Source organism: Tetranychus urticae, chromosome 2 (genome assembly GCF_039701765.1).
Source record: "Tetranychus urticae isolate SD_2017Ah chromosome 2, NJAU_TeUrti_SD_1.0, whole genome shotgun sequence".
NCBI classification, from domain to species: Eukaryota; Metazoa; Arthropoda; class Arachnida; order Trombidiformes; family Tetranychidae; genus Tetranychus; species Tetranychus urticae.
Window position 1 is genome coordinate 20,252,763 of NC_142959.1, and position 14,996 is coordinate 20,267,758.

Sequence of the window (14,996 nt, forward strand, 5' to 3'; positions counted from 1 at the left end):
TTAAAGTAATTGTTTTCAATGGTTGTAGAGATGAAGAAATTAAATAAGAGGCACTTGTTTCATGATAAGTTGATTGAGTTTAATCGCGTCTCTTGGCACTGCGAAATAGCAAGATTAGATTAGGCGCAATAAAAAGACAATTTGTATTAATTTTCTTGTTCTTGCATTACAATTGAAATGGCTTGAAACTATTTGCAGTTGTTGGCTATTGTTATTAATGAATATTAGGAAGAAGGTTGATGTAAAAATACTCTTGTCCAGCAATAAGTTGAATTAAGCATATGATTTGCAAAAGTGATTACAATAAGAGTAAAAGATTGACAATAAATTTTGAAATCAAGTCAATAAAGCGATTGAAATTGTCTACACAGGAAAAAAAGGAAAGTTTATGCTTTGGCATGTTTTTTGATATCGTCGTGAGTGTAAAATAAAGGGCTAGTATGTATCATAATCATATTGATCGTGTCATTGGAGTTACCAATAGCAATATGTCATATTTTCAAGCAAAAAACACTTGTTGAGCACTAATGGGTGAAACTGGTGTTGATGGTACTGATGGTATGGAAGGAATTGATAGCAATGAAGTGCCCATGGTTATACTTGGTAAGCTTAAACCTGAAAGTCGAGCGCGTTTAAGAACCATCTCTTTCAAAGGATAGCCTAACCCTTGAAGGAAAAGATGCAAGGCTTGAGATACTTTATGTGGCTTCTCCTCAAGAACCATGGCTGATCCATCAATTTTCAACCATGTCGTTGATTTTGGGTCAAGTCTTGAATTCATGATAATTGTTGAATCGAGATATGGTGAAGCTGATCCTGTGACGAGAAGCACTTGACAGGATAGTTTTGTCTTGGAGGCATGAGGATTCCGTGAGAGTCGAATGGGACTTCGTTTGAAATATGATTCCAGAAATAGACCCAGATTGGCGGGATGAACGGTGATTCCATTAAAATAGGAACGATAAATGTCAATAATGTCTCGATTTGGTGAATCACGATGCCTAAGATTGGTTCCAAAATGATGCCAAAGTAGATAATCTGTAACATTATTTGGAAGATAATTTGAAGACGAGTTTAGATCCATGGATGAGGGAGGTGAAGATGAGGAAGAACTGATTAATGATTTGATATTTCTCTTAGCCCAAAACCAATCTCTCCATGAAGCTTGGGAACAATTTGCATTTATCAAAATTAATCCTTCAACGGGTTTTGGGTTTGCTAATGCAAAACGAGTTAAAATGTTGGCACCAACACCGGTTCCAAGTCCAATAAACGTTCTAATCTTGTAATAATCAAGAACATCTTTTATCTGATTTGCTAAAATGTCGATTGAGGGAAACTTGTAGTCTGGGTCAAGTTTGTGTGACTCTTGACCAGGAGCGTTGATATGGTAGATAGTGAATGATGCTAAAAGGGAACAGTTTTCACTGAGAGAGAAGAACCCTTCATAATTAGAAATGTAATTGAGTCCTAAATCGTGATAAGTTAGTATGACTGGAGTTTTCGGGCCAGGTTTGGCTCCTTGTCGAGCTACCAATAAGCTTCCATGGCAAGTTGATATTCGTTCTTCCACACAGTTGAAGGTGTTTCCATATCTTTTGTGTAACGTTAAGGGTGATTTTGTATCACATGAAGTGAAGTTTTCTGAGTATTGTGATATTTTACGACAGCGTTGTCCTCGTCTAGCATTTTTTATGGCTTTAATCTTTGATCCAAGGGAAAATCGTCGTGTTTTTTGCGTTATCAGGGGATCATCTGTGTCATCTGTATCACGTCTTTTGTAGATTGGCATTTTAATTTCTTGTCGTTGTAAAAAAAGTAACTGGAAGAAGCAATGTTTTGAAGATTGACAATCTTATATTATGACACGACAATTAGAATCAAACAATTTTATCAAAGTGGCTGGTTGAGTAAATATTGAAACAAATATCAATCCTGAGTGATGTTTAATTTATCACGAACTGATTGAAATTGCAATTGACACAGCTGATGCAAAGATGAACATTGAAAGGTGATGTTGATTATTACTCTACAGATTGAAGAACAAATGGCTCGTTCTATCACTTTTATTGACTCTTAAACTTGATTTTTTTGCACAACAGGAAGTTTTCATAGGCAATTGGCAAATAAGATGACGACGTTAATGATAAATATTTTTTGATAAAAAAAATTAGAAATCAACAATTAACTGGGGTTATGATTGGCATCAATGTAAATCGTTTTGTTGTCATGTTTCTGTTTTCTCAATTTTCTCCTCTTAACAGTTGAGTAACAACATGTATTTTGATATTTATATCACTTTATGTTTTTAGTTCACTTTGATTCACTTGCAGGATCAGGTAAATAATCTAGAACAGAATTGATTTGAAGGTAAAAAAACAGAGAGAAGAAGATAAGATGACATCCAGATAAATGATGAAGATGACGAAAGGAAAACACAGTGGTTGAGATTAAAAATAGCACATAATAGGTACAAATATAATCACAAGCAAAGAAGAGAAAAAAATAAAACCAGCATTAGAAGGAACTAAATTGTAAATGTTTTACGATATCAAACAACAGCAATAAAATACAAGTGTAATAGTTTTCCTGTCCAAATGAGCAGCTTAAAACAAGAGATGAAACACGTTGAAGCACGGAGTGTTGGTGGTTACATTAATTGCAAAATAATACCAAAAAATGGACAGCCTCAAGTAAACTGGTAAACTTGATGTAAGAGGAACTTGAATGAAAAGCAAAATGATGCATTAGATGGAGTAAACTTTCACTTTGTGAGCTTTAGAAGCGGAAGAATGAAAATGAGACAAAGAAAGGGAAACCTTCAAAGTTGAACTGATGATGATATTGAATAAGGTTTAATATAAGGTTAAGAATAAAAAAATGATAAAACTTTAAGAGAAAAAGAGAGAGAGTGAAGACAAAAGCAAGCTACAGAAGCAGCTAGGTAAAGATGAAGGTGGTGGGTTTAGGAAAGAAAGAAGAGTAAGTAAATCAGACAACCTGGTTTCCTCTTAAACTCATGAAACATAAAAGACTCGCTATACATATTGATATCTTTTGATAAATTTACCAGGTTGAGACTGCCTAACAAAGGGATCGATAATAATGGGAAAAGACTGGAAAGAGAGCCTGGAATAGAGAAATTAGCCTTTAATTTTTCGCTTTACCTCTTCACGATTAAATCGACAAACATCATTAACTAAATCCCTGAAAAGTGAAATGAAAAGCTTGTGATTGTAAAATCGGTAAAATTGTTTAAACTAAAAAAACAATGCTACCTGGTGTTGCGTGAACCAACTACCAAATTTCAGAAAAAAAATGTTTACTAAATCATTGATTTTTGTCCTTGAAATGAACTTGTTTTTCAGTCAATCCCCCAGAAAAAGAGTCACAGGTTCGATCTCAAGATGCATGCCGAATCTAACATCCTAGCTTCAGCAATCATCTCTGTAATTTGTGTTTGCCTGACTCTTTGATCAGTGTAACCCAAAAAATCAGAAACCATTGATGAAAATGAAGTTTGGTCACCGCAAACATGCCTTTAAAATATCATCAATCAGTTAATTGATTTTTATGACTTGAGAAAATTTCAACTCAACATTGATCCAAAATGAAATACAATCTGGAAATGTTTTCCAATGAAGTCATTTGAAATCCTAGTAGAAATGCCATGAACAACTCCGAGTTTGTTTACTCGAAACTAGACTGCAATTCAAGACATTGAAGCTAGGTAACTTTGGGAAATTGAAAACGGAAGGAAATTTAAGGTATTGATTAAAATGGTATTGATTATCACAAGCTGATTTGAGAGTGACCGTTAAAAAACTGTTTGAGATTGACTATTCTCATCATCTTTTTAGACCTTTTCTGCTGTTATGGACCAGAAAATTTTTCATGTTATGTAATAGATGATTTCGTCCCTTTCTGCCTAGGCTTCGGAAGTTGAAAGCTTTCATGACTTTATCACTTGTCATACTGTTTATCACGAGTATTATATACTTGCGTGATCAAAATCAGCATATGAATCTATTTAAAGAAATAAATCCATAACAATAATCTTAGCATGTTGCTTTCACATAATAAATGTTTCATTAAATTCGTCTGCTTTTATTTTCAATCTCAAGAGCTTTTCATAGTAAAAAATAGATTCTTTGTGTTTATCAATTCAAACCATAATATTAACAAATATTCAAGGTGGATATTCATAGACATTTATATCTGAAAATTTGGCTGATCACAACCTTACCAACACCTAATAACTATTGATGTTCATCAATATTCCTTCAAATATTGTTTCTGTTTGAAATGGCTCAACTGAAACTGTTTGGTTGTAAACAAATTTAATTGAGCTATTTAAGGCTGAAAGACTATTAAATTGGTAATTTGTTTTCTGTTAAATGGGAAAAATACAAGTTAAGTAAATAAATTGAAGCGTCGCAAGTGCAAGATGAACTGAAAATTGGTTCATTTGAGATGCAACAGAGACTATGATTAAAGAGAGAAAGAGAAAGATAATAAAATATTTCAACCTCACCCTGGTATTCAGGTTTATTCAGACTGTTAACCATGTAAAAAGTGAGGCAAAAGTATTTTACCCTAAACCATTAAACCGTTTTGTATTATCATCAATAACTATGGTTACAATAGGTTGAAAGGTAAACTAATCATTTTCATGGTTTAAGCCTTACTTTTTTGCCTTTTGATCAACTGACCAACATATTGCTTCATGAAACTTCATTATGATAATACAGTGATGATGTTATTAATGCACCATCATGATGAATATTCAAAATTGTTAGATCATTGATTAATAATGAATGATGATATGATAATATTTGGTTTGAACCATGGCATGTAGACTATATTTTTGGCAATCTATTATTGGATTAAACTTTTACATTGAAAGTCATTGAACAAGTTGACTGATAATTAATGATTACAAGTTATTGTTGCTATTAAGGTTATTGAAACTAATCAAATTTATCATCATTAATAGCATCATTTTTGGACCTTTTACAATTTAAATTGTTGTTTTTTATTAACAATCAAGATCGTTGGTTTACTTGAATATGCATTATAATTGAGGCTCAACATGACTCCACTTTTTTCACGTAAAACATCAAGTTACCCAAAAGTGATTGGATTAATTGCAATTAAAGCTGATTAAGCATTGCCTTACACAAGGGATCTTCAATTATTAAACTGTGTAACTCTGCTATTAATTTCAATTTCGGGTTTTGGCTGCATTAATATGCTTACTGTTGGTTCATTGCAGATTATTGCTTGATCTTCATAATTGTTGGAGATTTGATTATCCCTAGATTAAGTGAAATAAACTCGAAATTTTCGTGCTTTTGTTGATTCATCAGGCCATTTATTGATAACTTTTTATTCAATGCTTCGCTATTTGTGGTAATCCTTTGAGTGATAATCCGTTTTTGCAACAAACTAATCAGAGTTTACCTGGGAAATTTATTGATTGCTAACAATTCCTAGGTCCAGGCTTTTGATTATAATTAAGATGAAATTATTGAGATTAAATATAATAAGCACTTGAGGCCTGGATGTGTTTTGTGCGATATGCTTGGTTAAGTCATTTAATGTTACTTCAGAAGATACTACAATCGAGATTCAGGGATGAGATAAATTGATAGTAAAACTTGTGAGTGATTAATTCATTTAGTGCAATCAAATTACTTGATCTTTACTCATCGATAATCAATCTTTACCCTGGATCTTCTCAACAAGAAAACATTGTCGTAAGATATGTTTAAACAATAAAGTCCATTGATAACTTGATTTCAAATTAACAGGTTCTGTTGATCAGAGATTAAAAAGTATCTCTTTTGAGCTTGAGGTAGCAACAAAGAGTAAAGGAAGAAGAGAGAGCAATTCAATAAATCTTTATACCCAATTTTTTTCTCCGGTGTCAGAAAATGGCGCGTGAAAAAGACTCTTTCTTTTTACTTTATTTACAAATTTTTTACTCTTTTTCTCTTTCATTTCTCTTTCTTTTTATAATTGAAAATTTAATCGGTACAATTAATATTAACTTTAGAAAAGGAATTTTCATGTTATTTCAATTGATTTTGATGATTTTGATGCTTAGATTTTTTATTTAATGATAAATTTGCAATCCGGTAGGCCTTCCTGACGTTATGCTTGGCAACTTATCTGCTATTTGCACCATGCGAAGGTGTATGAATGAAATGAATGAATTCAGAATTTATTTGAAGATAAGTTTATTGCAACAGAAATAGTCCCAGAACCCGTAATACAATAGTGATAAGTGATAAATTATAAATGATGCTTGTTGGCTATCTTCAGGCAAGCCTCCGCTGGAAACAAGTTTCACATCCTCGTCTAGCTCACAACTCGTAAGCGAGGCCAATGGGTGTCGAGACGAATGATGGCATTCCGGAAAATTTTAAGGTAATTTGTTGAGGTTAAAAATTGATTTGCCGAACTTGAGCATAGGGTTTTCCAAAATATCTCGATTGAACCTTCTGGTGTAAACTTGACTGAAACCAGAATCGAACAAGAACTGAGATAAGTTCAGCATTCTCGTAATGTATGGGGAAGCATGTTCACAGAGGCTAATTTCGCAGTCTGTTATATTGCCAATAGTAGAGGATGTCCCAAAAGTGAAGAGACAAATGAATGCATCAGCTTAATCTTTCAAACTCAAGATGTTTAAATTTTTTTAAATAGCTTATCGAATAGATGCAAAAAGTGGCTTTCGATTTACACAAAAGTTTAGCTAATTATCATCTTTTAAATGTCTTAAATCATATCGTTATTTTTTCAGTTTATCGATGATATTTTTTGTAATAATATTGATATATATCATCGAATTCGATAATATCGCCCAACTTGGCGTTAGACTAAGAGAGACCCTACTGTAACTAAGGTTTTACAGTATACCATCCAAAACTTTATGTATCCTACCTTGTAATCTGGCTTTAATATCTGCACTGTCATAGTTCTGTTTCTTGTCAAAAATAAGACTAGCAATTTTACTTGATCAATCTGAACTGACAGGTCGTTTCTCAAGACTTTCTAAATGAAAGATTCTTTCACAGGCTTGTAGAAGATTTTCGTCTCTATTTTTGGGAGCCAGATCATTTATTCTGCAATTTTCTCTTCTCCTCTTTTCCATCCTTAATAATGTTTCTAGATTAGCTAGTTTTGATAGTAACTCATTTTTTTCCTTACGATGTTTATCGGCAATTTCTTTGTTCTCAGCATTCAACTTTTCAAGTTGCTGAAAAAGCGCAGGAACCTTAGTTTTGAGGTTTTCATTTTCATTCTTGATAGAGGTAAACTCTTCCTTGGCTTTTTTACATTCCTCCTGAAGAGAGTCAAGTTGTTTTTCCGATTCTTTTTTGTCCGTTAATTCTTCGACAGTTTCTTTAGATGTAGCAGGCTCAACTCTTGTTTCCGTATTTTCATTTGTTTAGAGTTGGATTTGTAATCTGAAATATGCTTTTTCCATAAAATCCTGAAGCGATGGGAGTTGAAACTTCACTGTTAACAGGAGTTTTTAGAAGTTCATTGGCTAAAACTTCTTCGCCGACTCGCGCCGGTCTTGAGTCAGATAGAGTTTCGTCAAATTTACAGTTTCCTATATTGACATTAACATCGTCATTTACATACGGATCATAATTAAGAAAATAATTTTTGAGATTGACAACCCAATTGGAAATAGCTCACAAATTTGTTCAAACAATTCCAAAACTGCTGAAAAATAAAATAAAAATAAATGATATGGTTAACGAGTTGCAAGCAAAAATACTATAGGAATATAAAAATTTAGAAAATATGATACAGGACATTTCAACTAATTTTACCGTTGTAAATTGGCTATATCTTTGACCCTGAGTGACCTTGAGGCTAGTTACTTTGCTTATGGAAATTCGGGAAATACTCAATTGTCATATTTAAAGGTTAAGGTCATTCAAGGTCATTGCTTTATTTAACCTCTAACTGATATTTAGAGTTCATTTTCTAAGAGTGCAATTATTTTCATATTGGCTGATGTTTACTACGAGTTAGTATCTTACACGTTGGAAAGATAAATGCATTTTCATAAAACCAATTAACCAAAAAATGTGTAAACATTCATATCATTTGAGCAGAATAAGTAATGAACATGCCACTAGCATCAACAATCTAAAATTTTTGCACTTTTAGAAAATAACCTCCAAATATTATTTAGAAGTCAAATAACGCAATGACCTTGAATGACCTTGAATGACCTTGACCTTGAAAAATAACAATTGAGTATCACCTGAATTTCAATAAACAACATATCTAACCTCCAGGTCACTTAGGGGCAGAGATATAGCCAATTTATAACGGTAAAATGAGCTGAAGTGCCCTGTATAAATACACACCACTACAGAGTGGATAGAAAGTTTCTGGTGCGAGGGCGAAGATGAAAATGCGTAGGAAAAAAACGCTCAATACATTACTTATGAAAGCACACAGATATAAGGGGTCCGCCCTCACACCAGAAACTTTCTATCCACTCTGTACTCTTTTAAGGAAACACAATCTTCTAAGTCACCATCTATCGCATAGATCTAACTTATTATGTCAGAGAATATCGATAAAATGGGTCGTCTGATGTTATGTAACTAGATGGCGACTGTAAAAATTCAATCAAGAGAGTGAAAAAAGTTTCCTTAAGAGTAGTGGTGTGTCAAATAGCTGAAAAATTACCGGCTACGAATGTAAGGTTAAAGAATGGAGAAACAAGACTACACCAAAAAATCAGCTTACCTCATTGTAATCATCACATCAATAATTTTTTCCGCTTTTCTTTTAACAGCTTTGAACACCAAAAACGCAACGCAGAGAGTAATGATTAAACAAACTAAAAAGATTACTGAATAAATGAGATACATCATGTTTGTCACTTGTGAAGACGAATATAGGCCACTTAACCAAAATTGGAGGTCAGATTTAACCTATTGTTAAACAAGTAGTATCTTTAATTCGTTTAGCAACTAATTTGCAGCTGTTATAACCTAGAAATAGAATGGGACCCAAAATAATGAGGGAAATTTAAACTCTGACCGTAACTAATCATGTATTTGTTATTCATTTATTTTTTTTCAGCTTGGCACTGAAAGTTGTCATGACGACAAGAAACGAAGGGATTCATACTCATTTTTGCAATATGAGGGTCATATCGAGTCTTATATGAAAAACTCACAATTACAATTAATAGTAACAGAAGTTTTGTTTTTTATCATGTTTTCCATCGGAAAAGGATCGAAACTTTTAGCTTCAGCTTGAGTCAATTTTTAAACAGCGTCATCTATGTTCGAAATTGATTTCTGGACTTTTTTGATTAAAATTTCACGAACAAAAGTTGAATCAAGCTCATTAAAAACAAGATAAATTGAAATTGCATTTGACAAAAACAAAGTTGATCTTTATTATTATTCAAATGGTTTTTTGTGTGCCCGTAGCGGCAACACTGTCGCTGTTACGCAACTACAAATTCGTATTACACTAGTTATAAGTTAATTTTTGATCAGCGCTGTCAACTATAATACTAATGGTATAACTAGGCAAGACGATCTTTCGCCAATATCGGAGCGTTAGTAAAGATGAAGCTCTTAATCATGCTTCAAATATCAAGTGGCTAAGCATATTTGTTAATGAAATATCATAGTGACAAAAATAGCATTTGCACGTAATTTGGATTTTTTCGTGATTTGGGTCCAATTTCGATTACTAACAGTGTTGTAATGACGAATATTTATGAGAGTTGTCAGTATAGATCAAAGAATTTCAGACGAACTTTAAATGGCCTTTAAAGGTCAAAGATCAAAATCCCGTACATGACCTCCGATGGCCACGATGGTCCAATAAGTTCATCTTCACAAGTTTTTAATATTCTATGCAAAATTTGCAGATATTCGGACAAGTCATTTAAGCGCTAGCCGTGACAAAAGAAATCAAAAAGTGATTTTTCAAAATGGCTAAGCTAAGTTAAAATCTTCACTTCGTTTCACTACTCTCCGATAATTAAGCATCTTACGTGTAATTTATTCCCATAGTACAAGTCAAGCTTGTTTACAATTTTGGAAGAGAGGAGGACAGAAGAGAAGAGAGAAAGAGAGGAAGAACCATTAAGGCCAGAAAGAGACTCGAACCGGAGGTTCTTTACAGGGTGTAACAGAAATGCCTCAACTTTAACCCCAAAAATCTAAGGAACCACAAAATCTCCAGAAAAAAGGACACCGAAGTGTTTACCAGCAAGTTTGGCCCTGTCGATTAAGGTATGTCTCATTAGAAAGAGTTTGAGTCAAGTCAAGTAGTTCCCTTGTCAGTCTAATTAAAGATCAAATTCAATTGACAATTTTAAAGGTTCAAGTCTGGGGTATTGTTTAATCAATAATTTAAATTTAAAGAAACCTTTGTAAAGGTACTGAATTTGAACCATATTTGCGTTTTAACTTGTTGAGTACAAAAGGTGAAACCAATCCAAACGACAATCCAATTACTAGAAATAAGAAGATCAAACCAATAGATGAAGCTCCATTTGATGAGGCTTTATCATTTGACTGTTTACCGTTATTGTTCAACTCTATTCTTTCATAATTTAAACAACCATTCGTCTGAGTTAATTGAGCATTTGCATCTTGAATGGTGTATTCAGTGAGTTGACACACATTTTTTTCTCCGTGCGAGCAAAAATTGATTGATTTACACTTAATTGGTGTGGATGTGCCCTCATCAATTGAGTCCCAGTGAGCACAAAATGATGCACACTGATCTAGCGTTAAATCTATCTCGGTGTGGGCAACCTGTCCAACCAATTGAGATCCAGTCAATTTAAATTGGTGTGAAATTGAAGCTACAGGAAACATGAAATAACATTAAATAATAAATAAAATAAATTATACTACAAGGTAGATACTTACGAATATAGATATCACAGTCTGTAGAAACGTTTGACTTAATTTGATTTCGACTACTGACAGAGTAGCATAGCTGATTGTTACAATATTGAAATGAATGGCAATCAGCAGATGAAAAGCATTGACTGGCACAATCTTCAACATTTGACTTGAACTGTCCGATAACATTTAAATTTTCAAATTTTCTTGAAGATATTTTCTTGTAATTGAAAAGCAAATTTCGTCGATTAACTGTACAATATTTATCAGCAGTAATTACTAAAGCTTCATCGGAGGTTATATTCAAATCAGCTGCCACTAAGCACTCAGCAGAGCTGCTTGAGTAACAGTATGAGAATAGAGCACAATCGAGTTGATCTGAAGTTTCACAGGCTCGATAACATTCACTAAAACTGTTGGCTTTAACTGAAATAACCAAACTGTTAGGATTTTGTCTATTTAACATTGCACCTTCCTTAACAATTGAAAATGATTGTCTATTGGCTGTTTCTATTGTGTCCATTGTTACATCCTTGATCTCTTGAAAACTGTATGAAAATCGCGTTGAAACGGTTCCATTTTGATCTGTTAATTCGATATTTAAATAATGATATTTGTCCAATAATGTTTCATAAACTTGTTTCGGTGAAATCTGTCTTTTTAAATGAAGTAAATTGCTAAAGGGAATATGAAAGATGGTACATGAATCAGTTGATGACTTGTGCACTTCATTATTCAAAATGGAAATATCTTTGATTCCAATGCATGCCTGTAATTTTTCACAGTAAACAACAGCCCTGAAAAATGTTAAATAAAATTACTCCATGAAATACAATTATGAGTATAATTTACTTACTTGATCTCAGTATTAGATGATACTATTTCCAAACATTCTGCCGCATTTGCACTCTTGAAAGGATAGTTTTCCCGAACCAAGAAATCTATATCAAGATTAGCGTTGGTTTTCTCAAATGAATCTGAAATGAATATCATCATTAGATACATGACTGTAGCTCAGGCTGTACATGAATGTACTAATACAAAAATACCTTCAAGCTTTGGTTTATCACTGATGTCAACCATGGCCGTAACAATATTATCCTCACCAAACAAAATATCAATATCTACTATTCGCAACGGCGATAAATTCATTTCACTGGTTAAAAGCTTTTTGATTGATTCTCTTAATTGGTTAACATTCCTTTCAGCATATTTCAGGCCATCCACTCCTAGAGCAAAACAAAAGTGTAAATTAATAGTGATATTAAAGTATTAAAGTTGATGAATATTAAAACAATTATGTAAAGTAATGATTTTACCTTCATTAGGCTTAATACGTAGGGCTAAAGTTTTACGATCTTTGCAATCTTTGATACAATCTTTGATTTGAAACAGGCCTTGATATTGTTCCTCTGGTATATTCACTCGGAAGTCATGGAAATCTCTTCTTTTTGACATCAGTAGAACAAATTTATTCTAAATAATAGATGGAAACTAGATTAATAAGCCAAAGTTGACAAAAAAAGATTAAATCTAACCGTCTCATCTTTTTTGTAGTAATTTTTTACAGCAGCAATCGGTATTGAATGGTCTACATGACCCCTCATCCCAAGCGAGTCAGCCTATGTGATATAAAGTCATCAAATTGAACATTGAATTAATCAGATACTTTGGTTTGTGCAAACAATATACTCACCGGAGTCGCAAAATAATGAGTTGTGACAACTTTGTCCATGTTTGTTTGAGAAACCATTCGGTTATACTGAGTTGATTCCCAACAGTCAACAGTGAATGGCCATTCATTGGGCTGGTTAATGAACACAATAAGTTAAATATATGTTAATTAGACTAGCTTTACAAATTTGGTGCTTTCTATTGGTTTGCAAGTTACCATGTAGACATTTCCAAGATATCGACCTACTAATTGGAACCAGAAAATTTCATTCAAAGTAAATGATCCTGTACTAGTTATTCCTGGTGTATTAACGTCAAGGTGGGTTGATTGACAGGAGCCAAGCGTACTATCAAAATAGTAACCAATACCGAGATCATAATCGTATAAAGTCTCAGTTGGAGGTGAACCATAAACATGGTTATTAACACGTAAAACATCCAACTCCGTATCAACATAAACCTATTTTGAAGAAAACAAATGTTTTAATCGACTGTGAAACCAATATTAATTGTTGAAAATTACTTCAATTTTATTCTCCTTTGGCGATCCTTGAAAACTTGAGTTTGAGTCGTAAGTTGTTTCAGTTATGGATACATAAATTTGATGTCCAGACGATTTTAAATTAGGAACTGGCCGATTCGATTGAAAATAAAGTTGGCAACCAATACCAGGAGTTATCTGTAATTATAATCCATCAATTTATTAGACAAGAAATTGAACAAATTCACGTCACTTACCTCAACCAATTCATCAAGTTTAGTGTCGGTATAAGTCAATGAATAAATGTCAAGGATAACTTTTGAAGTTACTTTCGAACCAGTTTTTGAATCTTCAAAAACAACACGAACTGGCTGAAGTAAACCAAATTCTAAGTCAATCCCGGCTAGAAAATTTCCAAACAAAAATATAAATATTAAAAATTTAAAACTAATTTACAATGATAGTCTAGATCATTGACTATTAACTATTGATAATCACACTAGAGTTTGAACGCTGATCGAAACCAATCATGAAAATTGAAAAAATCAAAACTTGAAATGCTTGTACTTACTTTTGAAGAAGAAAATTATTCTCAAATTGGGTCCAATTGTGGTTGAAAAGCTTTGTACTTCTATCCCTCTAATTTCCTCACTCGACTCTTCTTCCTGTAAATTAAAAAAAACAGTTTCTTGGTGATCTTAAAAACTTATCATGAATCAACAAAATTACCCATTTAAATGCAAATGTATCAAAACGATAGATTAAAGATGGACCAAGCGTTAAAATCATGTCTACCAGGTCGTCATAGACTCCAGGCAATACGCCACTCCATCTGGTGATACCCAAAGTAGATATTGTGCAGCGATTTTCTGGTTAAAGAAGAAAACATTTAAATATAAATTGAATATCTTAAAAATTCATCAATTAATTTCTGGTCAATTCAATCATGCATAGAACTTATGACCATAATTTACCATGGTTATCCCATCCATTTAGTCAGTCAAATTCAAACGGGTACATTACTAGTTCATATTCAGCAATCAATTTATCGAGATTGAGGCGTCTTCTACCTTTATTAATATCAACTGATTTAATCGCTGACTACTGAAATTTTATTGTCGAGATTGACTACTGTTTAATAAAGGCGTTTTGAGTGTAAAACTAGTAATACTCTGATTATGAGACTGATAAATGAACGGGTGAAAAACATGGTTAATTTTGATGGAAGCAAAGGCATGGCAAAAGGCCATCATCGGTACAATTTAAACTTACCAGCGATAATAATCCGATGGCCCTCGTGATCTTTATCGTAAAAAATGTCAATTTTGGGGGAATTTGCAGATGTCAATGCAATTTTACCATGAACTTTTGATTTGGCTGCAAGTTGCTCAGTTATTTGCCATTGTTCAAGGGTTAACTGGATAAAATTAAAAGTAAAATCAATTTTGTTCATTAACTATTACTATATCATCTTACCGCGTTAGTTAATGTTGCACGGAAAAGTACATTTTCTTGTGGCACTTCCATAATAAAATCCATGAGACTTAAACCTTTGAATACACCATAAATAATCAATATATCAATAATTTCAAATTATTTTGTTGTTAATCTTTTACCTTCAATGGACCCGAAAATTGACACTAATGTAAACAATAAATAAAACATTTTCACTTTTTAATAAATAAATTGTGATAAATACAAAAAGCTTCAACTTGTTTAATAGCCTTTCAATACCTTGTGGGTTTGTGATCAGTTAATGATTTTAAATCAAAATGAATTAGAGTCTCATTCTCATTCCATTTAAGGCTGATTGTGATTAGATTGACAAAAGATTTTGCTGTCGGAAAAATTATTCACTTTCTCATTCAACTCTGTGATTGCTATCTGAATTTATCAAACAATGGTAAGTTTCAATTCAGTTTTAC

At 32.8% G+C, this 14,996-nt stretch overlaps 2 protein-coding genes across 2 annotated transcripts; both read right to left on the minus strand.

Annotated features, from left to right (window-relative positions):
* Window positions 1–54: 54 nt before the first annotated feature.
* LOC107371612 (protein NDRG3) lies at window positions 55–3,255 on the minus strand. Its single transcript, XM_015939751.3, has one exon. The coding sequence runs from the start codon at window positions 1,790–1,792 to the stop codon at window positions 500–502; it is 1,293 nt and encodes a 430-aa protein (XP_015795237.1). The 5' UTR covers window positions 1,793–3,255; the 3' UTR covers window positions 55–499.
* Window positions 3,256–10,384: 7,129 nt separating this feature from the next.
* Window positions 10,385–14,846, minus strand: LOC107371859 (uncharacterized). The gene is made up of 15 exons (XM_015940019.3): window positions 14,688–14,846; window positions 14,548–14,621; window positions 14,344–14,488; window positions 13,801–13,940; window positions 13,643–13,736; window positions 13,329–13,474; window positions 13,114–13,269; window positions 12,808–13,050; window positions 12,613–12,723; window positions 12,455–12,538; window positions 12,236–12,392; window positions 11,966–12,145; window positions 11,773–11,893; window positions 10,941–11,713; window positions 10,385–10,873 (listed from the first exon to the last, which is right to left on the minus strand). Exons 1-15 carry the CDS (start codon window positions 14,734–14,736, stop codon window positions 10,422–10,424), a joined length of 2,925 nt encoding a protein of 974 aa, XP_015795505.2. The 5' UTR covers window positions 14,737–14,846; the 3' UTR covers window positions 10,385–10,421.
* Between the last annotated feature and the right edge of the window lie 150 nt (window positions 14,847–14,996).

Excerpts from the sequence above, each read along its gene's own strand:
- LOC107371612 (XM_015939751.3), bottom strand. The coding sequence starts at position 1,792 with ATGCCAATCTACAAAAGACGTGATACAGATGACACAGATGATCCCCTG.
- LOC107371859 (XM_015940019.3), bottom strand. The coding sequence starts at position 14,736 with ATGTTTTATTTATTGTTTACATTAGTGTCAATTTTCGGGTCCATTGAA. Across the intron at positions 14,622-14,687 it reads AATTTTCGGGTCCATTGAAG|GTTTAAGTCTCATGGATTTT; the intron begins GTAAAAGATTAA and ends GTGTATTCAAAG. Across the intron at positions 10,874-10,940 it reads AGACTGTGATATCTATATTC|CTTCAATTTCACACCAATTT; the intron begins GTAAGTATCTAC and ends TGTTTCCTGTAG.